Raw genomic sequence first — 23761 nt, 5'->3', positions numbered from 1 at the left:
AAAAATTATTTGGCGCCATAGTGCAGACCTTTCCTTATACGCACGTCTGTGTGCAGTTTTGCCTGCTGTACAGATTTTTTTGCAAGCTGTTTCCCCTAATGGAATGCATTTTATACGCTGTTTTCTTTCATGTGTGCATTCTTGCACACATTACTTGGTGTTGCAAAATTCGGAATAATGCGAATTTCGAACCACGACCCTGTGTTTTCATTTGCATATTGATTCAAAAAGTGTGAATTGGCTACGATTGCATAGAAAACCAAACCTCCATTCATCTCTGTGCCTAGTTGTGTGAGGTCTGTTGGATGGTGGCAGTGTGTTGATTTTGCTGGTTTTACATACATATTCCCAGTATGGATTATGCTGGAAGGGTCCCAGTGAGCATGGCAAATGTAACCTAAGACTCTCTGGCATGCACAGTAAAGCAGAATTTGTGATTTAGTGCTGGATCTTGATGTCTGCTTCCTACCCTGCCGTTCAGTGGTGGTGTTGGCATATAAGTCTGGGAAAGCAGGATTAGGAGAGACCAGATGGGCTGGAGAGGAGAGGCAGAATCGGCAGCCTTTGCCATACAAATCCCAAGAAAAACACTGGATTTCTTGAAATTATCAAGAAATTTCTGGAAGAGGCCGAGTGTCTGCTGGCTGTAAACACATAGCAAGCCACACCCTTATTCTCTCTCTCTAGCCCTCCCCCCTCCCCACCATTTCTCCCTCTTCTCCCCCCTTTCCCCATCCACACCCAATTTGTTTTTGTTCCTTCGCTGTCAGGTTTGGTTAACCGTTCCGCCAGCTTAACATCATTAAGCGTCTCCTCTTACAAAAAATAAAATAAAATTAAAAAAAATCTCCATCATTACTATTACTTGCAAAGCAACTGCAGCATCCTTCCCCCCTTTTTTTTTACAAAAGAGACCGGTCCCCAGGGCAATCGCAGCATCCTTTTTGCTGATTTGCTGCAGTGGCGACTGCAGCGCTTACACTGTGCCCTCCCCCCATCTTCCTCTCTGTTCTGCTTAACAGCATCCCTCCGTAGCCAGTGCAAGGGGGGGGGAGAGAGAGAGAGAGAGAGAGAGAGAAGCAGCAGCAGCAGCCACAGCCGTGCCGAAACCCACTCACCTCTTCCTGCCTTGGAATGCTTGAGTGGTAGGAAAAGGCAGCACCTGACTCTGAGCCGAAGGAAAGGTACCCAGTCCCGTTCCCTTCCTCTCCCCAAGCAAGATGCAAGCCAGCGCCGATTCTACGAAGATGGAATGCCTCTGGAGCAATTGGAAAGGCCAGGGTATATTTTTACACAATTCTTCTGCTCCGGTTCTTTTCCTTCCTCTTTGCATGCCTGAAAAAGATTGCATGGGGGAGACTCGTCGCGGAGAGTATGCGTGTGTTTTGCATCCCATTATTATTATTACTACATCTGCTTCTTTACCATCAACATCTCCAGGGCCCTTGCATGCTTTTAATGTTTTCTACACATTTCCCTTTGGAATTACTGCTGTCTTGAAAACAGGCTGGCGGTGGTCTTTTAACAGGGTCTTTTATTCCCATGTGTTTCCATTATTATTATTTAAATGCAACATCAGCTTTCCTTCTCGCTGAGAAGGTTCGTCTTGCCTATTGCTGGGTTTTGAGTACGGCTGCCCTTAAATTAGCGTGATCGCTCAGCCAAGTGCTTGGGAGAGGCGATCAGGAACCTGGAAGGGGGGGGAATGTGTCTTTCTCTGGTTTCGGCTGCTCTGTGGTGGTTGTGTTTTGGAAAGAGCTTAGCGCATCGGTTTAGTTTTGCTTTTGTCAAGGGACACACCCATTGTGTTAGCTCTGGTGAGACCACTGCAACTCGGGCGGCAGTTCAACTTGGTCTGGAGAGCCCATTGCTCAAGCCATCTTACCGCCTTTTCCTATCACCTAACTTTGGTTTTTCCCACAGCCAAGGACTTGGGCTTTTCGAAATCTCAGTGTGCCGCTGAAATAAACCATTACCTATTGTTTTTATTTAAAGCCCATCATATTCCCAAAATAGTTCACGGTCGTGGTCATCTGTTGAGGAAAGGAAGGCAAGTGAATAAGGTGCTACCCTTCCGTCACTAGAGATTTATTTTGAACGCTGTCCCACTGGGTGTGGCAGTCTACCTTCTCCTTGCCTTAACACTGCTTTTCAGCCATTTTTATGCAGACTTTGCGGTTCTTTGCAACCTTCCTTTGTTGTAGTGGGAGAAACAACTCTCTTTCCCTGCACAGCGATCTGTCACACATTTTAACAACCTTTTGTTTTGTCACCTTTCTTCATTTTGAAATACTCCTTCGTTTTGCCAAAGCACATCTTTCCCATCAGTGTAGAAACAGCATGTTTGTGTTCCCCTGGAGTGTGAGGTTTACATTCAAGCTGTGTCTAACTGAAAGGGCCTGTGTGTGTGTGTGTGTGTGTACGTGTGTCTATTCAGATGTAATTTTAGAACACCGCCAAAAAAATAAAAAAGAAAACCGAACGCCTTGTTAACTCAAATGTGATTTGACAGTCCTTTGTTGAATTGGGATGTTGTTGTTTTGACGAATGAGATATGAACAGGGTGTGTTGAAATTGAAATTCCTTAATGCAATCTGGCTCAAAGATTCCAAATTTTTCAAAATGATGCTTCTAATAGAATGTAAAATAGATGTTCCTACCATTTATCAAATGGTCTATAGTATCATCTGATCTTGTAAGAAGATTTGAAGGCTAGGATTTCAAAAAGACAGATGTGTTTGCAGGAATGAAAATACCCCGGTATTATTATTATTATTATTATTATTATTACTATTACTATTATTATTCTGATGAATTGTAAGATAGAATCTTCCATCCACTAACTTTTTGGGGGAAAGACGTGTTTGCTAAGCGAAGCTGTTGAATTAACCTTCACATGACACAATGCTGTGCATATCTGCTCAGAAGTAAGCCCTGTTGAAGTCAATGAGGTTTATTCCCACGTAAGTGTATAGGATTGCAGTCTTAAAGTCAAATTTGTGGGTTGTTTGTAGAAAACATGTCTCTCTTTTTAAAAAAAAAATCTAACACCATAGATGTCATATGTTGTCATTTATTTCCACCTCATCTGTTTTGAAATCAATAGCAGATATTGCTTAAAATAGACTGGAACGCCACAGCCCATATGGCAATAGAAATCTACAGAGCTGGAACAAATCCTCAGTATTTGCTTATTGCAGGTAGGGCAAGTGTGATAAAATTATTTCTGAATAAGCCATGTAATCTGCAGGTGTAACACTCTAAAAGCCATACTCGTGAGTTGTTATATTGGAGAGGGGAATATAGATCACCATTGGGGGGGGAGGAAAAAAAGAAATTTTGATTTCCTAAGAAAGTCTGGACATTTTCCCTTGTCTTTGGCCATTTAATAGAAATGTGTGAAAATCATAGAGGGAATTAGACATGGATGCAGGGATTAGATTGAAAGGGAAATAGAACGGTGCCTTGATAGGTGGATGAATATATGGACTGAGTGAAAAATATTGTGGGTTTAAAAATGACCAGCAAACTACCGGTAGGTTTCTCAATCATAACAGCATTTTCATATGCAAAGGTTTCAGGCAAAAGCTGATCAACTAAACGAGCTTTGGAATGCCCGGCCTTACCACATGCTTTTTGTAAACATCATGTGGTGATTGAAATTGGCTGAAGAACACCATGGCAGAAATCTACAGTGGGCTTCAAAATTCAGGGGGGATTAGAGGGCTGTTTCACCTATTCCCACAGAAACAAATCTGAGTTTCTTCTTCTGCCTACTATTCTTCTCCATTTCATTTCTATACTGATTTCTATTTTTAAGAAAAATACATTAAAGCAGTGTACAGCCTACATTAAAACATCAAATAAAGCGATCCAGAATAAAACATTCCTGAAGAAGCTCAGATAGAAAGCAACTTAATTATCAGGAAACTAAAATATTGTCTTGAAGATTTCAAAACGTTACAAAGGAGGTCAACAACAGAATGCACATTTAACGCAGCAACAGCAGTAGATATGTTCTGTGCTTATGATAATATTTTATTCCCTTGCTAATTATTCTGTTTTAAATGTGCATGTTCTATTTGACCTTAGCAATGTTTTCTTTCAAAATGCTTAAGATAATTTTTTTCCTTTGTTAACTTTGCCGCCAATCCTGCCAATGGCGGCTCATGGCGGCTGGCGGCTTTGGAAGCTCAGGCTCAGTGACCTGGGTCTGCACTAGGAGGCAGCCAAGATGGTCTCTGGCCTCTTCAGCAACCTTGGCTTTTGTAGCTGGAGTCAGTCCGGACCCCACCCTCCCAGGCCAGGAAGCGGGGAAAGGCCTGTACGTCAGGGAGCAGGTCTTCCAGGGCTCACAGCCAAGATGGTTTGCCGTAAAAGCACACCTCAAAAGGGGCCAATCCTGGCTTCCTTGCAAATGTGCCTGTTTGGTAACATGATTTGCAACACCTTGCAGAGCAATTCACAAGTTACATTTTTACCTAAAAAATGTAATGTGCAGAGAGGCTTTTATTTTTACCTTTGTCAATTTATGATGTTCCTTTTCCTCACTCTGCAAACCAGATTTCTTCTGGTGGGTTTGTGGGCATGGAGCGTAGATGGGGAACCTGAAGCTATAGAAGGGGGAGAGAGTCGATTCACCTGGCAATCCTACCTAATTCACAATTTTTGAAGCAGTACGAGAGACAAGGCACAGCCAGGCTTCTTTTTTCGACCCTTAATTTCTGCAGTGTGGTTCTCCAGCCAAGTAATAGGGGAGGTTGTGCGTAAACATGCACATACCTGTGAAAAACAGCATGCAATACTGCATCATACTAGGAGAAATTGCTCTGCCAAAAAAAAAAGTATATGTTAGGCAGATTTGCATACGAACATGCGCAGAGGAGAAATTCGCATTGAAATGCTGATGGATCTTCACAAGGGCATTTTTCAAGCAAGATTCGCAGACTGATGTGGAGAACAGACCTGAAGGTTGGAAAAACGAGAAGCTGAAAGTGACAGCTCCGCTCGTCCCTACCAGATGTTCTTGGCTCTCCCATCAGCACCACAAAACATGTTCAATAGGGAGCGACAGTTCAGAGAGAGATGGAGGACACCAGGTTCCTCACACCTGGCCTGTATTAATATTACCGGTGGGAATCCAGCAACAACTGGAGGACCGCGTGTTCCCCATCCCTGTCTTGCATAAACATTTGTTGTTGTTTAGTCGTTTAGTCGTGTCCGACTCTTCGTGACCCCCTGGACCAGAGCATGCCAGGCACTCCTGTCTTCCACTGCCTCCCGCAGTTTGGTCAAACTCATGCTGGTAGCTTCGAGAACACTGTCCCACCATCTCGTCCTCTGTCATCCCCTTCTCCTTGTGCCCTCCATCTTTCCCAACATCAGGGTATTTTCCAGGGAGTCTTCTCTTCTCATGAGGTGGCCAAAGTATTGGAGCCTCAGCTTCAGGATCTGTCCTTCCAGTGAGTACTCAGGGCTGATTTCCTTCAGAATGGAGAGGTTTGATCTTCTTGCAGTCCATGGGACTCTCAAGAGTCTCCTCCAGCACCATAATTCAAAAGCATTAATTCTTCGGCAATCAGTCTTCTTTATGGTCCAGCTCTCACTTCCATACATCACTACTGGGAAAACCATAGCTTTAACTATACGGACCTTTGTCGGCACAGTGATGTCTCTGCTTTTTAAGATGCTGTCTAGGCTTGCCATTGCTTTTCTCCCAAGAAGCAGGCGTCTTTTAATTTCGTGACTGCTGTCACCATCTGCAGTGATCATGGAGCCCAAGTCCACCACCTCCTGAAGGAGTCCATTCCACTGTCAAACAGCTCTTACTGTCAGAAAGCTCTTCCTGATGTTTATTCAGAATCTCCTTTCTTGTGACTTGAATCCATGAGAAAAGCTGAAGTTTGTGGTTGGCTATCCTATCTCCTCTCAGTCTCCTCTTTTCCTGGCTAAATTCCATACCCAACTCCCTCAACCGCTCTTCATAAGGCTTGGTTTCCAGACCCTTGATCATCTTGGTCGCCCTCCTCTGCACATGTTCCAGTTTGTCAATAGCCTTCTTAAACTGTGGCGCCCAGAACTGGACACAGTATTCCAAGTTTGATCTGACCACGACAGAATAAAGCAGTACTATTATTTCCCTAAATCAGGACACCATACTTACGTTGATGCAGCCTAGAATAGCTTTCGCTTATTTTGCTGCTGCATCACATGTTGACTCATGTTCAGCTTGGGGTCTATTAAGACTCCAACATTCTTTTCACATGTACTACTGGCAAGCCAGGTGTTCCCCATCTTATATTTGTGCAGGTAGTTCTTCCTGCCTAAGTGCAGAACCCTACATTTTGTTACCTTATTGTTAGTCAATTGCTCCTCTGCCTTGTGGGCTGTGTTGCCAGAACTTTCCAGCACAGTCTGGAGAGCCAGCATGGTGTAGTGGTTAAGAGCGGTAGTCTCATAATCTGGGGAACCGGGTTCGCGTCTCCGCTCCTCCACATGCAGCTGCTGGGTGACCTTGGGCCAGTCACGCTTCTCTGAAGTCTCTCAGCCTCACTCACCTCACAGAGTGTTTGTTGTGGGGGAGGAAGGGAAAGTGTTGGGAATCAAGCCTTTATCAGGAGAAACTGGCCACTCTCCAGGCACCCGGCTTGATCTCCGGTTGACCTCCCTGTCTGCATTCCCCGGCAGGATACAGGCTAGGTCGCGATAGGTGATCCTTCTCAGCGTGAGAAGAACACCCCCCCCTCTTTCCTGCCCCCCCGGGCAGGGGAAAGAGATAGACAGAAACGTATTTACATGCCTTTATTTCTGTCTTTGCAGCGTTACAGAAAACATGTCTGCTCTCTTCAAACTCCAGCAGCCGAGAGAGAAACTCCTCCTTCTGTACTTCCTGTCCAGCTCATATTACACTCTGAGCTAATTCCGGTGCTTCGCACTGTGAATAGACTGTCCCTCTGTTTCCCACGGAACAGTCCCAACATTCCCATTATGTTTTGCTTTCAAGCTAGCAGCTCGTGGCCGCATTGCTTCTATATTGTAACATCTCCCCCATATGAATCAATGCGCGCTGTGAGCAAAGCGTGATCCAGAGAAGAAAACAAGCTAGCAGCTCGCAGCCGCATTGCTTCTGTATTGTAACAGAAAGGAGAATGTTAGCCGCTTTGAGACTCCTGAAGGGGAGTGAAAGGCGGGATATCAAATCCAAACTCCTCCTCCTCCTCTTCTTCTTCTCCTCCTCCTCCTCCTCCTCCTCCTCCTCCTCCTCCTCCTCTTCTCCTTCTCCTTCTCCTCCTCCTCCTCTTCTTCTTCTTCTTCTTCTCCTCCTCCTCCTCCTCCTCCTTCTTCTCCTCGGTTTGTAGCAACTCTTCTTCTGTTTGGCCCTGTTTCTGGGCCCTCTGTGAAATTTCTGCTGTGCCTCTAACCTCCCGTTTCTAAGTAGAAGAGTCTGCCATTTTCTCCATTCCTTCCTATAGGTATCCATCTGTAGATGGGCTAAGTTCCATCTTCCTTGCTTGTTAAAATCGTTGAAATGTAGGTGTATTAACTCACCCCCCTCTAGAAATGGGAGGCAGCTGTTTATAAAAGATAAAATGACCACTATTAAAACTCCCCTACTCAGTTCAAGCTCCACCTCAAACTGTGGTTTTTGTTAACCACAGTTGAAGAGCCCACACAATGGTTTGACCTTCCTGCTGTACATGAGGCAGAGCAGGGTTTTGTTCATTTGCTATCATTTTCCTTCGGCTCAGCGCTCAGGTTCGTAAGTTCAGCCTTGTTTCCATGGTGCGCCTGCAGCCTCTTAAGGCAGAACAATTCCCCATCTCCATGACACAACAGCTTCATGAAGAGAAGCCACAGTTCTGTGGCTTCCTAATGGTTTGTGGATTCAGACATAACAGCAAATCCCACTTAAACTGGGTTTGAAAACCAGCTTCAAACCATGGTTTAATTTCTTGGGTGGCAGCTCTCCCAAGCCATGGTGTATATACAGTGGTACCTCGGTTTACGAACTTAATCCCTTCTGGAAGTCCGTTCTTAAACCAAAACCGTTCTTAAACCACAGCACGCTTTCCCTAATGAGGCCTCCTGCCGCCGGTGCCCTTTCACCGTTTGGATTCCGTTCTTAGACCGAGGCAAAGTTCGCAAACCGGGACACTACTTCCGGTTTTACGGAGTTCGTAAACCGAATACAGTGGTATCTCGGGTTAAGAACTTAATTCGTTCTGGAGGTCCATTCTTAACCTGAAACTGTTCTTAACCTGAGGTACCACTTTAGCCAATGGGGCCTCCTGCTGCCACCGCGCCGCCAGAGCACAATTTCTGTTCTCATCCTGAAGCAAAGTTCTTAACCCGAGGTACTATTTCTGGGTTAGCGGAGTCTGTAACCTGAAGCGTATGTAACCCAATGTGCCACTGTTGTTCGTAAACAGGGCTGTTCTTAAACCGAGGTACCACTGTATGTGGATGTAGATTCAAGCATAACTCCAAACTATGGTTTTAGAAACCATGGTTTGGCATGATGTCTAAATGTTCCCCAGGAGGGAGGGGCAGTGTTTGTATATTGTATTATTTCTCCAACAAATGAAACCCTTTGGGATCCAACCCATTGCCTATCTAAGAGCACCAGGTTTTTGTGTGCTTGTGATGCGTTTAAAATGGCTGATTCCTCATTGGAATGATGAACAATTCCTCGTTTTAGGTGAAGGATTGTGGGTACTGTAGAAATTAGACTTTCTTCCGAAGTGTATGGTATGGCGCCTGGTACCTGGTAATATGGTGATCCTTCACCTCATGTGTTGCAAGAGGCTGGACGAGATCAGGATGAGGAAGGTGATTTGGTTATGTAGTGCCATCAATGTACATATCAATAGCAGAAAGCAAACGGGCATGTCTCTGCCCCATGGAGCTTACAGTGTAAATTTTGGCAATGAAGGTTGGGGGTGGGGTGGGGTAAAACAACAACAGTGTTGACTGTGTGTCAGTACCAATATGGGTACTTAAAAACGTGTGGTGTCAGAGTCTCCTGTGAGGTAAATCAGTTCTGGCACCACAACACTGGTCTAAAACAAGGCTTTTTGCTATTGCTAAGCCCATGTCCAGAACACCCTATTGGATGAGTCAAAGGGTCTGAATCTTATTTCCAAGAGTGCTGCTAAGGAAAGGGCTTGAAGGCAGCACAGGAGGTGGTATTCATATAGAGAGAAATATATATATATACTGCCTCCTAACATGGTTCATTTAGCAATCACAGCTTATGTCAGAGGTGGGGGAACTCAGGGTCAGGGGCAAAATGCAGCCCTGTGGTCCTCGCTGTCTGACTTGTGGGGTGCTCCAAGGCCACGCCCCTTCTCCCCAGGGCACTTGCCTCTGGCCCCACCCACCACTGCCATGTGCCCATCACATGGTGGCTCAGAAGGGAGTGAAGCTCTTGGGCTGAAAAGCGTTCCCACCCCTGGCTTATGCTGTATCATTTTAGGGAAAGGAAACTACATTTCTGCACATTTCTTCAGTGAGGGGGTCTTTAAAATACATTTTTGGGTGTGAAGAATTCAAATCTGTTATTTTTGTGATTGGGCTTGGTAAGTCTACATTTGATGAAGCAGCCTTCGGAAAACCAAATATTTTTAATTTTACCTTCTGAAAATGATAAATAATAGTAATTGTAATATTAATAGTAATAATAAATATGAAAATATAACTGCAAGTACTTGGCAATCCTTTTTAAAGGATTTCTATGCAATTTTATATACACTTAATTTACCAAGCAATACTAAATTGTATTAATTTAACTTAAATATCTTTCGAATTGCCAAGTTGCAATTTTTTAGCACCCTTCATTTTTGGAATTTGAAAACTGAAAAATTCCACATGTCCTGTGTTGAGGGCCATCTAATCCTCATTTAAGGTCTTGTAACACAGTGCCATTGCCCCAGTTTGTGGCAGCAAATTTCATAGGTCAATTATGCATTTGGATTAGGAAAGTGCTGTTTTCTGCCATGTCCTGACTCTACCAGTCTACATCACTGGATAAATCCCAATTTCTACTCTTACAAAAAAGGGAGAAAAGCTTCTCTCTATCTACCTTCTCCGGACCCTGAATAATTTTATAAACCTCCCTCATAATCCTTCCCTTCACCATCCTTTTCATCCAATTCAAAAGTCCTAAATGCTTTAGCCTGTCCTCACAGGTAAATTTCTCCAATCCCCTGATCAGTTTCTTCACCACTTTCTCTATGATCCCGTTTTCAAGATTGAGTGACTAAGAGCAATGCATAATGTTGCAAACATAGCTATGGTGATAACCTTAATGATACCTGCAGTTTTATTGTACATTCCTTCCCTAACAAGCCATAGCATAGAATTGGACCTTTGTGTAGTTGTCTCTTGTTGGTGTTTTTGTTGAACTAGTTGTGGAACACACCACATATTTAAAGCACATGTCTACCAGATTACCCCTATGTTGATGCTGAATGAATGCCAAAGGGTTGGTGAAGTGTTGCCTCTCTTTGCAGAAGCCATGCTGCTTCTTTCACAGCAAGACTTGTTCTTCTTTCATGAGAGACATGTTTAATTAGAGAAAAATCCTTACTGACATTTGTTAAGGATTGAAAATTTCGTATGGACTGTGTGTGAAAGAGAAAATGAATTTGTAATAGTGGAATTCGAAGACTGAAAAAAATACTGGTTTATAGAAGATAAAATAGTTGGATTTTAAGGGATGAATATTATATATAGCTGCAGGACAAAGAGCTGAAAGTCCTTTTGCTCCATTCTATCTTTAGCTTTCCCCTTCTTTCCTTTTTCTCTCCCTTTCCCTTTTTTAAGTTCTGTCATTTTCTTGCCTTTTTTTCTTTCTGACTTTCTTCTTTCTTAAACTAAGTTTTATCTTAGTATATTGTAAGAAGATACTTTTTATTGGGTATGTATTTTTATATATCTGTGAGTAAGTACAGTGGTGCCTCGCAAGACGAAATTAATCCGTTCCGCGAGTCTCTTCGTCTTGCGGTTTTTTCGTCTTGCGAAGCACGGCTATTAGCGGCTTAGCAGCTATTAACGGCTTAGCAGCTTTAAGAAAAAGGAAACAAACTTGCAAGAACTCGCAAGACGTTTCGTCTTGCGAAGCAAGCCCATAGGGAAATTCGTCTTGCGGAACGACTAAAAAAACTGAAAACTCTTTAGTCTAGCGAGTTTTTCGTCTTGCGACGCATTCGTCTTGCGGGGCACCACTGTATCAATAAATAAGTTAACAAAAAAGGGAGGTTCGTTCTTCTTTAGCTTTAATATTGCTTTCTACTCACTTCCCTGCAAGAGAAGATAGCTTAAATGTTGTGTGTAATTTGCTGGCTCCTCTTAGGTTTCTCTTTTTAAAAATGTTTTAAGTGACTACTTGCGTATTCTAGTTCAGAAATAAAAATTTTTGCACCTGAGCTCTTAAAAACCTTTCTGGTGTATGCTGTCTAGACCCAATGACTTGTGAGTGGGAAATTTGTAAATTACTCTTTGAACTTCATATTTTGGCCCCTTTCTTCAGATGCCCTCCTGAAAGGGGGGAGGAGAGAGGGAACCAAATTCATGCAGTTTTCTCCTTCTAAAATCTCCTTCATTGAAGACTGATGCATATAAATCATATGGCGTCTCTGCAGTTTCCCTGCCCTAACACTTCATCTACCCCCGTTGACTGGTGTTATTTAAAGATTTTTTATTTATTCTTTGCTTCAGTGTTGTCAGCAAATTATTTGTTTTGCAAATTATTATTTTTTACTTGTTAGTAGACATTGTTAGAAGGTTCCAGAAAAGAAACTGGCATATAGTATGCATCAAGGAACTGAGATAAGAGGCATTTTTAATGTGATCTGTGCCAATTTTCAGATATGAATTCAAGTTGCCTCATCTTTTGCTGGTGAATAATGGCCATGACAGTGAGCAACAAGAGACTGTTGCATTGGAAGACAGGGACTCTCTTTACAGTGGTACCTCAGGTTAAGTACAGTGGTACCTGGGGTTACATACGCTTCAGGTTACATACGCTTCAGGTTACAGACTCTGCTAACCCAGAAATAGTGCTTCAGGTTAAGAACTTTGCTTCAGGATGAGAACAGAAATCGTGCTCCGGTGGCGCGGCGACAGAAGGAGGCCCCATTAGCTAAAGTGGTGCTTCAGGTTAAGAACAGTTTCAGGTTAAGAACAGACCTCTGGAACGAATTAAGTACTTAACCCCAGGTACCACTGTAATTAATTCATTCCGGAGGCCCGTTCTTAACCTGAAACTGTTCTTAACCTGAAGCACCACTTTAGCTAATGGGGCCTCCTGTTGCTGCCGTGCCGCCGCCACGCAATTTCTGTTCTCATCCTGAAGCAAAGTTCTTAACCTGAGGTACTATTTCTGGGTTAGCGGAGTCTGTAACCTGAAGCGCATGTAACCTGAAGCGTATGTAACCTGAGGTACCACTGTATATAGAGTTAGACCATTGGGCCATTTAGCTCAGTAATGTCTACACTGACTGGCAGCAGCTTTCCAAGTTTACAGACAGCGGACATTCCCAGCCCCACCTGGAGTTGCCGGCATTTGACCCAGGGCCCTTCTGCATGCAAAGCAAACGCTCCGACACTGAGCTGCAGCCATTTTGGCCTCAGAGCTGCTGCCAGCCCTTGGTCTACATCTTTTGCCAGGTGATGAATCTGCTTGTTTGTTCAGGATCAATCTCCTAATGAGGCAGCCCTTTCCCTTGTTTTCCAGTAGTGCTGTCAAAAAACGAATCCCTATCAGTAACGGTTACGTCCATAAGTAAGCGCTTTCATTTATTTCTCCCAAGCTGAGATTTCCGCCCGCCTTAAAAAAAGCAAGAACCGTAAATCCACTGTGGATCTTGCATAGTGGCTCACTGAGAATGCGATTCACTTCCCTTAGAAGGCCATGCTTGGACTTTTGCTGGTGCAATGGGACTTCCCACCGCCTCTCTTCTGGCCCGAAAGCCAACAGAAACATATTGCATACGTCAGGCTGTGGTTGATCTAGCTCAGTAGCATCTGCCCTGACAAGAAGCAGATCTTTAGGGGTTTAGGCAGGAGCATTTCCCAGCTGCATTTAGGAATGCCAGATACTCAACATGAATGTATGAAGAGTTCACTGGATCAGACCAGTGGCCCATCTCATCCAGAATTCTCTTCTCACAGTGATACCTTGGACCCTTTGCATGCAAGACACATGTTTTCCCTGTGAGCTGCAGACCTCCTCCTGGCAAGGGTGTTGGTAACCATCTGGAGGACCGGCTCAGAGCAGAAAACAACCAAGAGCAGGCAACAGAATGTTGTAGTGAGTAACGGGGAGCAGGTCTGTCTTCAGATTCAGGACCCTGGACAGCTCTTGGGGACTGCAGAGGTTGGTCACAAAAGCACGCTTTTCAGCTTTGGTTTTTTTAAAAAAGTCTCCAGCTTAAGCAGAGAATCATAGAATTGGAAAGGACCACAAGGGTCATATTTTGCCCAAAGGAATCTTTTGCCCAATGAGGGACTCAAACCCACAGATTAAGATGCTCTATCCAGTGAGCGGATGGCGCTGTGGGTTAAACCACAGAGCCTAGGACTTGCTGATCAGAAGGTCGGCGGCTCGAATCCCCACGATAGGGTGAGCTCCTGTTGCTCGGTCCCAGCTCCTGCCAACCTAGCAGTTCAAATGCACGTCAAAGTGCAAGTAGATAAATAGATACCGCTCCAGCGGGAAGGCAAACGGCGTTTCCGTGTGCTGCTCTGGTTTGCCAGAAGTGGCTTAGTCATGCTGGCCACATGACCCGGAAGCTGTATGCCGGCTCCCTCGGCCAATAAAGCGAGATGAGCGCCGCAACCCCAGAGTCGGCCACGACTGGACCTAATAGTCAGGGGTCCCTTTACCCTTTACCTTTATCCAGTGAGCAGCTATTTTGCATTTCCCGTGGTTGCATGTTTATTTCTCAGTGGCTGCATGACGACTCCAGGTCTGTAGACACAAGCTGCTGTCTCTTCGACCGGGAGATTTCGGTGCCAGCATTCTCAAGGGCTGGGGGTGGCCCCATCTCCTTCCCCTGACAGCTCGAGGTGTGCTTCAATAGGTCTCCCTCCAGAGCGTCCCTCAAGCAGATCCTCAGCTGTGCTTCCTGGGGACCCTGCTTGCTCTGCACGGTCCTCAGCCTTCAGGGTGTCTGGTTCATCCTCGGAGGACTCAGTGCCTGGTGCCAGGTCAGAGCTCAGCACAATACAAATGAGAGAATGAGGAAAGATGGCTTACAAAATCAGGATGCTGCATGGAGGAGAAAGGAGTAGCATTGACGGGGTGGGGACATAATAATAATAATAATAATAATAATAATAATAATAATAATAATAATAATTACACACACACACACACACACACACACCACCCATCTGGCTGTGTTTACCCAGCCACTCGGTGCATACTTATCCTTACAAGCCACCTCTTCTTATATTTCTGAAGGAGCTACATAAAAAAGCTTCCTATCTGCAATTTTTACAGATGTGTGCGTTTTAAAATTCTGCTAACTGATTAGGGTTTTGGTCCATCAAAATGTTTCCAATGAATTAATCAGCTGAATTCTGCAGCTCTGCAGAGTTTTTATTCTGTGAACTGCCCTGAGACCCCCAGGTATAGGGCAGTGCATATATTCAATAAATAATAATAATAATAAAGAATCAGCATGTAAAGACCTCAGAGTCCTGCCCTCGAAGGATTCAATGCTAGAACTCTGACTAGATTAGACATGGAGGTTTTACCCGAAGTCAAATCCGAAACAAATTCGGAGTGAAACATTTGAGAAATTTCGAAGTAAGGCAAAACTGTTTTAAGACTGAATTTTGCCACGTTTTCCTAAAGCAAAACCCAATTTGGCTAATTTGGCATTTCCTCCATGGACAAACCTCTGAGGAATTTCAGGGGAAGATGAAAAGAGCTTTAATAAGACTAGGAAATTTTCCCCGGGGAATTCTAGGCGCCGCTGGTCTTCCCTGAGTCAGAGACACTAAGGAAATAAAAGAGGGAGATGAAGCAAGGCAAGAAAAAAAATGAAAGAAGGTAGATGACAACAAACTCTTTACATGGAGAAATTGCCAGCATCAATAAGAAATTCTTCAGTCCCTACACAGGGATAGATGCTTGAGGCATACAAAAGCTATTCATTATTCATTCATTTGGCTGGCAGATGATGTCAGCAGCTTCTCCCTCCCAATCTCCTGTGCATACAGCCACAAGTTTTGATTCCTTGTCGGATCTTTGCTGATGCACCTGAATTAACAGTCACCCCTTTCTTCTCTTCCTTCAAACAAACGCGCGCCATGTTTCCCCCGCTTCAAAGAGGGAAAGGCATCTTCAGAAGAAAGGGGGAAGTGTCAAGGATAAGATGGCAAACGGGAGCTTCTGAGTCAAAATAAATGCTAACGGATCATTATATAATTAGCCAAGAATTCTGACAGCGGGTGGTGGGAAGATCTGTGCGTTGCTGTGTCATCTGGGTAGGCAGATGTTTAAAAGCTGGGCTATTCGAGATGCTTTCGTGAGCTGAGTGGTAGATTTCCTGCATTGGACCAAGAATGCAGCTCTTCATCTGTTCTCAGAATTCACCAAGCCACACTGCACAGTGCCCCCAAATATTTTTGCATGTCTGGAATGTGCCCTTGGATTCTTGCTTGTCTATGTGCCGTGTTTTTCGCTCTATAAGGCGCACCAGACCACAAGACGCACCTAGTTTTTGGAGGAGGAAAACAAGAAAAAATGTATTCTGAATCCCAGAAGCCAGAACAGCAAGAGGGATCACTGCGCAGCTAAAGCAGCAATTCCTCTTGCTGTTCTGGCTTCGGTGATAGCTGTGCAGCCTGCATTCGCTCCATAAGACGCACACACATTTCCCCTTACTTTTTTAGGAGGGAAAAAGTGAGTCTTATAGAGCAAAAAATACGGTATGTAGAAACCAATCTGCACTGTGTGGGTATGTGAAGTCCTGTAGAAACTAGCCAGTTGTACAAAGGTAACATTTACATTTGTTGCTCACTTTTGCCCATGGCCCCACTCACCGCAGCCATATGGTCCCCCAGGAGGTTAGTTAGAAGGGGCCTCCGGACTGAAAAGGTTTCCATACCCCTGAACTAGTTCACCTTTGAGGTCACTTTCAGTGCTATGATTCCATACCCAAAAGAGCTTCTCCACCTGTATTGTTCAGCCTGGACACTTGAGGTCCAGCTCTGAGGGCCTTCTGAAGTTACAGGGAGCCAGGCACAGGGCCCTTTTGGTGGTGGCACCCTCCCTGTGGAATGACCTCCTATCAGATGTCAAGGAAATAAACAACTCTCTGACTTTTAGAAGACCTCTGAAGGCAGCCCTGCATTGGGAAATTTTAAATGTGTGATGTTTTACTGTGGTTTTATAATTTTCTGGAACCCGCCTAGAGTGGCTGCGGAAACCCAGTCACATGGGCAGCATATAAAGAAGTAGTAGTAGTAGTAATTCCTAAGTAAACTCATTATTCAATTGCCACCTGAGGCTTACAGGGAGCAGGGGTTGTTTGGTGGTGGCTCTCTTATTGTGGAATTCACTGGGGAGTTGCTCTAATTTAATTTGCAACAGATTGGTTCACAATAAACTTTTGTATTGCTAGGGCTTTTAAATCTTTCTCTTATTGCTCCATTTTAAAATTAATAATATGAATTACAAAAGCAGCAGCAACAACATTTTATAGCTGTTGAGATTTGGGCATGTTTTAGATTTTTGTTTTAAACTTTTACAGTTACCTGAGATTCATGTATGCTACCTTGTGGGTCTGTTTGGATCAAAAGGGGTTAGGAATCGAAAGCCCATTCAGCAGATACTCACATGTCCATTTTGTGCTTAATAGCTTGGGGGGAACTCTGGGAAAGGCTGCACTTGGTAACTCTCAGCTTGTGATGAGCCCTGCAAAGCCCTGGCAAGACCTGGTGCTGCCAACTACCAGGCGAAAGTTTCCAATATTTCCCAAGAGCAGTCTTAACTAGCCTTTAGCTTACAGGATAGGGACAGGGCTATAGTAGAAGCAGTTCTCCAAGCATGTTGGAATTATATTCCTGCTGGTAATTTGTGTTGCAGAAGGGCTTGTTCCCTGGACAGAGAGAAGTAGTTTGTGTAGGCAAGTGGGGAGCACCCTTTTTAAAAAGCCACATTTCCCCTGCTCTCCAGCTCTCTCTTCAATTCAGACCAAAATATCTAGAGTTGAAGCTCTGGGGCTGGCTGGAGTCTGGATGATACCTTGCACATCAGCTGCTAGACAGGGAGGCTGAGCAACCTAAACAAAGCCCCTCTGGTCTCTTCAAGGCTTCCTCTGCTCTCACTGACGTCCTCTTTGGACTTACCAGTTCCCTTGATGATGATTCTATTTACCGTATTTTTCGCCCCATAAGACGCACTTTTTCCCCTCCAAAAATGAAGGGGAAATGTGCCTGCGTCTTATGGGGCGAATGCAGGCTTTCGCTGAAGCCTGGAGAGCGAGGGGGGTCGGTGCGTACCGACCCCTCTCGCTCTCCAGGCTTCAGGAAGCTCTGCGCAACCCTCGGGAGACCGGCTCCGAGGGTTGCGCAGAGCTGCCTGCAATCCCGGGACCAGCGCAGCTCTGCCCGGCCACCGGGAGCCGGGGGCGAAGCTCCGCCCCGCTCCCGGTGGCCCTGCAGAGCTGCCTGCGGTCCTGGGACCAGCGCAGCTCTGCCCGGCCACCGGGAGCCGGGGGAGAAGCTCCGCCCCGCTCCCGGTGGCCCTGCAGAGCTGCCTGCGGTCCTGGGACCAGCGCAGCTCTGCGCCGCCATCCCGAGCGGGGCGCTAAGTCCCGCCCCGCTCGGGATGGCGGCAGAGAGCTGCCTGCCGTCGCGGGACTGCAGGCAGGTCTACGCCGCCATCCCGAGCGGGGCGCTATGTCCCGCCCCGCTCGTGATGGCGGCACAGAGCTGCCTGCCCTCCCGGGACTGGTGCACTTCTCCCCATCGCCAGCCCCACAAGCTCGGGGGACAGCGGGGAGGCAGAGCGTGCCTTCCCACTGTTCCCCGACCTGGTTCTTCCAGCCCCGCACCTGGGGGGGGAAATAAATTTTTTTTTCTTTATTTCCCCCCCAAAAAACTAGGTGCGTCTTATGGGCCGGACTGTCTTATGGGGCGCAAAATACGGTATTTGTTTCCCGGCATGGCACTTATATGCAGTTGCGCATGAGCAGAACGAGTGTAAGTGTGTGTGATACCTGTCTATAGAGACACTTGTCCAGAGCAAGTGTGGCTGGAAACACTCCAATTCATCAGACTAACCACCTAACCCCGGCAAAACAAGTGCGCCTTAAGCCCATCGATAAGGGCAAAGGGTTAAAGCAGGGGTCGGCAACCTAAGGCCCATGGGCCACAAGCGGCCCACAGGGGTCATTTAACCAGCCCACGAGCCTCCCCTGAACCGAGCCACTCACTTGGCGAGTCCCTGCGCACTGCGCTAAACTGGCACAGCACGGGGACTTCTGTGGCGCTGGAAATCACGTCTGTACATGCGCAGATGGTGAAAACCGTGTCTGCGCAGACACAGATGCCGGAAATCGCAGGCGCGGTCACTCAGTCCAGCCCATGGAGGGATCTCCGCTGGAGTGAACCGGCCCAGGCGAGGTAAACCTTGCCGACCCCTGGGTTAAAGGCATTTTGGCAACCAGTAAACTTCACTGAATGAATTTCAATGGACTTAGCCAGCCTGGCTTTGCTAGGCTGGGCTGTTCGGCTCTGTTTACACAACTGTAATTATTTACTCCGGTTGCAACTTTGCCAAAGAGCTCATTACTCTTGTATTTGCAGTGGCAGGCTTCGTTGTCACCATTCCAGAGTCTGGTTTTAACGATTTGTCTTCCCTCTCCACCCCGCTCTTTCTCTTCCCAGCTATTGACCTGTTATACTGGCGTGACATCAAGCAGACAGGCATCATGTTTGGGAGTGTCCTGCTGTTGCTCTTCTCCCTGACCCAGTTCAGCGTCGTCAGCGTGATTGCGTACCTGGCGCTAGCGGCTCTCTCCGCCACCATCAGCTTCAGAATCTACAAGTCAGTCCTACAGGCTGTGCAGAAAACCGATGAAGGCCACCCATTCAAGTGAGTGCTCTGCAGTTATTACCCAGGGCACTTAATTTTGCCAGCAAAACTATTGGCAAAACCTATTTGGTGTTTCGCAACTTTCTGACTAGTTGCAGGACCTTAGCCAGACCTAGCAGAGTACACGCAGAATCCACGGAAGCAACTGGCGACTTGGCTGCAGACAGGATAGACGAAGCAGGAACCAGGAACTTGTAGTTAGGTGATTATTATATTCAGTGGACTATTTACAGGAACAGAACTCGTATCTTTTGCTAGCTCTCACACGACTCACAACTCCTACACTGACACACAGAACTCTGAACCTCTGAACTCACGAAGTAACACATTCCAGTTAGTAGGCCATTAATTATCACTCCCTTGAGAGAGCTTGACCAATCAGGGAGCTGTCTCCATGCCTCTGTTATCACCAGGCAGACTTACTCCTTCAGATTGCCTTCTGGCTGTCTGCCAAACCTTAATTGATTCTGTGTGAGTAGCTGCACGTATTCAGATTCACAACAACAACAACAACAACAACAAATTGCCACTGCGACTTCCCCACTCCCTGCTTGCTAAATCCAGGTGTCTGGACACCACCTGCCTGGTGGGAAGGAACACCTGAGGCCTGCCTCCTGGATCTGTGGGGCTGCTTGCCTTATGTCATTTCATGAGCATGTGGTTCTTGGTGTATATGTTGTGCTTTGAGCATGCTAGCAGAAAAGCAGGGCAGAAAAGCTGCTAAATGCATAGTAGCTCCTGCACAAGTTTGCAGACAACCAAGCAATGCAAGAACTGGACAGATTATCAAGGCTGTTACTCCCCATGGACCCAATTTCCACCTTCTTACCTGCACCTTTCTCCTCCCCTTTATGTCCTCTTCCTGTTCCTCAAGGCCAACTCTTGGGGAGGCAAGTGGACAAGGTGATTCTGTCGAGGGAGCAACAGTGGCTGGTCAGGATTCTCCAGATAGGGAAGGGCTGAGGGGTGGTGTTCAAAGGAGGCATGGGGTAGTGTATCAGGGATCTGAGAGACACGAAAGAATCAGGAAATGCATCATTAGAGTTTATAGAAAGGCTGTGGGTAAAGATAAAGATAAGGTAAAGGACCCCTGGATGGTTGAGTCCAGTCAAAGGCAACTATGGGGTTGCAGCGCTCATCTCACTTTCAGGCTGAGGGAGCCGGCTTTTGTCCACAGACAGCTTTCCGGGTCATGTGGCCAGCAGGACTAAACCGCTTCTGCTGCAACAGGACACCGTGATGAGTGCCAGAATGCACGGAAACAGTGTTTGCCTTCCTGCTGCAACACTAACTATCTACTTGCACTGGTGTGCTTTCGAACCACTAGGTTGGCAGAAGCTGGGACAGAGCAATGGGAGCTCACCCCGTTGCGCGGATTCGAACCGCTGACATTCCGATCAGCAAACCCAAGAGGCTCAGTGGTTTAGACCACAGCGCCACCTGCTGTGGGTAGGTTCTGGCGGTTGGAGAACGCAAGACAATAGGCTTTTGGTCTGGAGGAACAGTGAGGCGGTGAATTGGGTCCAGTGGGAGATGGGGCATGGGGGTAACTTCAGGTTGTGGCAGATTTGCAGTTCTCAAAACAGTTTGCAAACCAAAACACAAGTTATCCTTTATAAATCATTATCCGAATTTTGCAATGCATTTCTCCAACCAGAAATGTATGTGAAAAATTCATGTATTAGGGGAAAGTCTGCATACAAATGTATATATATTAGAATGCATTTTCTGTTATTTTCACCATTAGGAAAAACTGTTTGCACAAACGTATTTAGTATTTTAATGTTATGTTTTGAAGTAGTAATTTTTTCTTTCTTTTATTGTTTAATCTTTTTGTAAACCACTTTGATGGTTGTTGCTTTTTTAATCCCATCAAGTGGTGTATAAATTTAATGAAATAAACAATAACTTTTTAAAAACATGCAAAATTGTGTACCTTAGGAGAAAAACCCAATAAGATGTTGGAAAATTAATTAGGTGGGAATGTGGTTGAACTGAAGAGTGGAAAAGTGAGAAACTGAAATAAATTGAAATGGACAGAATTCTCCACCCCTAGGAGAAAGCCATATTATGGTCTGCATGTGCCCCGTATAGTCTGCATGTTTCTGCCTGCAGTCCAAAGATATGCAAGGGGGGGGGGAGAAGAGCCCAGTGGGGGAACTGCTTGGAATTAACACTGGTGTTTTCATGATCTGAGTTACGCTTTTTCGACAGAAGCTACTTGGAAATGGAAATGTCGCTCTCCCAGGAACAGATTCAGAAATACACAGATTGCCTCCAGTCGTACGCGAACAGCACAGTCAAAGAACTCAGGCGGCTTTTCCTGGTCCAGGACCTGGTGGATTCCTTAAAAGTACGTGGACGGCAAAAACTAGAGGCTAGCCAAATTTGGGTACTCTTGGGTTTCCAGATCATTGCCTTGGGAGGCTTTCAAAAGGGAGAGTCCTGCTATTACAAATGGGGTGGAGAGAGCAGCGCAGATTGCAGCTACAACAAAGGCGGCATTTTTCCATCTCCGCCAAGCTAAGCAGTTGGCTCCTTACCTCTCTCGCCCTGACCTAGCCACTGTGATCCACGCGACGGTCACCTCCAGACTGGATTATTGTAACTCGCTCTACGTGGGGCTGCCCTTGAGACTGACCCAGAAACTCCAGTGGGTGCAGAATGCCACGGTGAGACTCCTTACGGGGTCCTCGCTGCGGGATCACATTCACCCGGTGCTCTACCAGCTGCACTGGCTCCCGGTGGAGTACAGGATCAGGTTTAAGGTGCTAGTTTTAACCTTTAGAGCCCTATACGGCCTAGGACCCTCGTACCTACGGGACCGCCTCTCCTGGTATGTCCCATGGAGGACCTTACAGTCTTCAAACAAAAACATCTTGGAGGTCCCGGGCCACAGAGAGGTTAGGCTGGCCTCAACCAGAGCCAGGGCTTTTTCGGCTGCGGCTCCGATCTGGTGGAACGTTCTGTCACAAGAGACTAGAGCCCTGCGGGACTTGACATCTTTCCGCAGGGCCTGCAAGACAGAGCTGTTCCACCAGGCCTTTGGCCAAGGCACAGCCTGACCCCCTCCTTTGGTAATTCTTCACAGAACTCTAGCCCAATGGTTGCCATTAATTTGATTTGATTTTATAATGAATTGATTTTAGAATGCTGTATTTACTGTTGTTAGCCGCTCTGAGCCCAGCTTCAGCTGGGGAGGGTGGGATATAAATAAAATGTATCTATCTATATCTATCTATCTATCTATCTATCTATCTATCTATCTATCTATCATCTATCTATCTATCCATCTATCCATCTATCCATCCTTCTCTCATGACACCAGAACACAGGGTCACCCAATGAAGTGGATCGGTTCGGAGCAGGCAAAATAACTCCTTTGTGCAAGACATAATTCACATATGGAATTTACTGCTTCTGGGGTGGGAATCTCCGTGGCTACTGTGAGAACAGGATGCCGGACTAAATGGGCCCCTGGGTTGATCCAGCGGGCTTCTCTTGTGTAACGAAGCAAGCCAGGCCTCGCCATCTGGCCCCTGAGGCTGCTTTGGCCAAGCCAGATGTCAGGGAATGGCTGGATGAGGAAGAGTGGTGGGTGGTGCCCACTCAAGAGCCCCCCCAGGGAGAGCACAGAAGAAGATGTCTTAGATCCCGGATCCTGGTGGTGGGACACTGAAGAGCAGTCTAAAGAAGGGGCGAACTGGGAGGTGCTAGAAGCAGGGGGTTTGAGCGAACAAGGGGAAGGGGTCAGGAGAAGGAGGCCTTCCCAGGACAGACTTAGAGGCTGGGCGTCACAGTGTGAGCACAGACTGAGAGAGATATAATAATAATAATAATAATAATAATAATAATAATAATAATAATAATATTTATACCCCGCCCATCTGGCTGGGTTTCCCCAGCCACTCTGGGCGGCTTCCAACACAATATTAAAATACAACAATCTATTAAACATTAAAAGCTTCCCTAAACAGGGCTGCCTTCAGATGTCTTCTAAAAGTCTGGTAGCTGTTGTTCTCTTTGATATCTGGTGGGAGGGCGTTCCACAGGGCGGGTGCCACCACCGAGAAGGCCTTCTGCCTGGTTCCCTGTAACTTGGCTTCTTGCAGGGAGGGAACCGCCAGAAGGCCCTCGGCGCTGGGCCTGAGTGTCTGGGTAGATCGATGGAGTCAGAGGGGTAGAGAGGAGTCAGAGGTTGCCCTTTCTACCCAGCAGCAGGACAGTCCCAAGTTCTGCTGGCTCTTCTCCCCCTCTGACATCTCACCCTGCATGTTGCTGAGCAACAGAGGGTGTCGGGGGGCTAAAACTCCCATCATCCCCAGCCAGCTTGGCTAGTCGTCAAGGTCCTGGGAGATGATGTGGAGACTCAGGGCTGAAGAACCCTGGTTTAGAGACCTGATCTAAGATAAATACACAGATTTTAATTCCGAAGGAGGAGGCCATTGTAGTCTCCCTTCCCTTGTTCCTGCCCTAAGGGCTGGAATAGGCCTGTTCGCAGCGGAGTAGGGGGTGCTTTAAAAAACCCTGAGTGCATTGCACACATGTATTTTGGGAATGTGCCCATGTGAGCTAATTACTTATTGATTTCTTCCAAGGCAGTGTAGAATTAAAAGTAATCCATGGGAAAAGGGCCTCCGTAAATCG

The 23761-nt window shown here is 46.1% G+C and overlaps 1 protein-coding gene across 4 annotated transcripts in view; it reads left to right on the top strand.

The window, feature by feature from the left end:
* The window catches only part of RTN1 (reticulon 1), a 127902-nt gene that overhangs the window by 95199 nt on the left and 8942 nt on the right, over window positions 1-23761 (top strand). For 2 of the 4 annotated variants that reach the window (XM_082217548.1, XM_082217550.1), the window contains exons 4-5: window positions 18907-19114; window positions 21329-21467. In XM_082217548.1, coding sequence (XP_082073674.1) covers window positions 18907-19114; window positions 21329-21467 — 347 coding nt within the window. Of the gene's footprint in view, window positions 1-1005; window positions 1282-18906; window positions 19115-21328; window positions 21468-23761 lie in introns of those variants that run through there. The other 2 variants (XM_082217551.1, XM_082217549.1) reach the window with 2 other exon arrangements.

The sequence above is a fragment of the Podarcis vaucheri genome, assembly GCF_965113315.1.
Source record: "Podarcis vaucheri genome assembly, chromosome: 1".
NCBI lineage: Eukaryota > Metazoa > Chordata > Lepidosauria > Squamata > Lacertidae > Podarcis > Podarcis vaucheri.
Note: the sequence above shows the minus strand (reverse complement) of the source record. Positions and strands in the feature narration are given on the sequence as shown.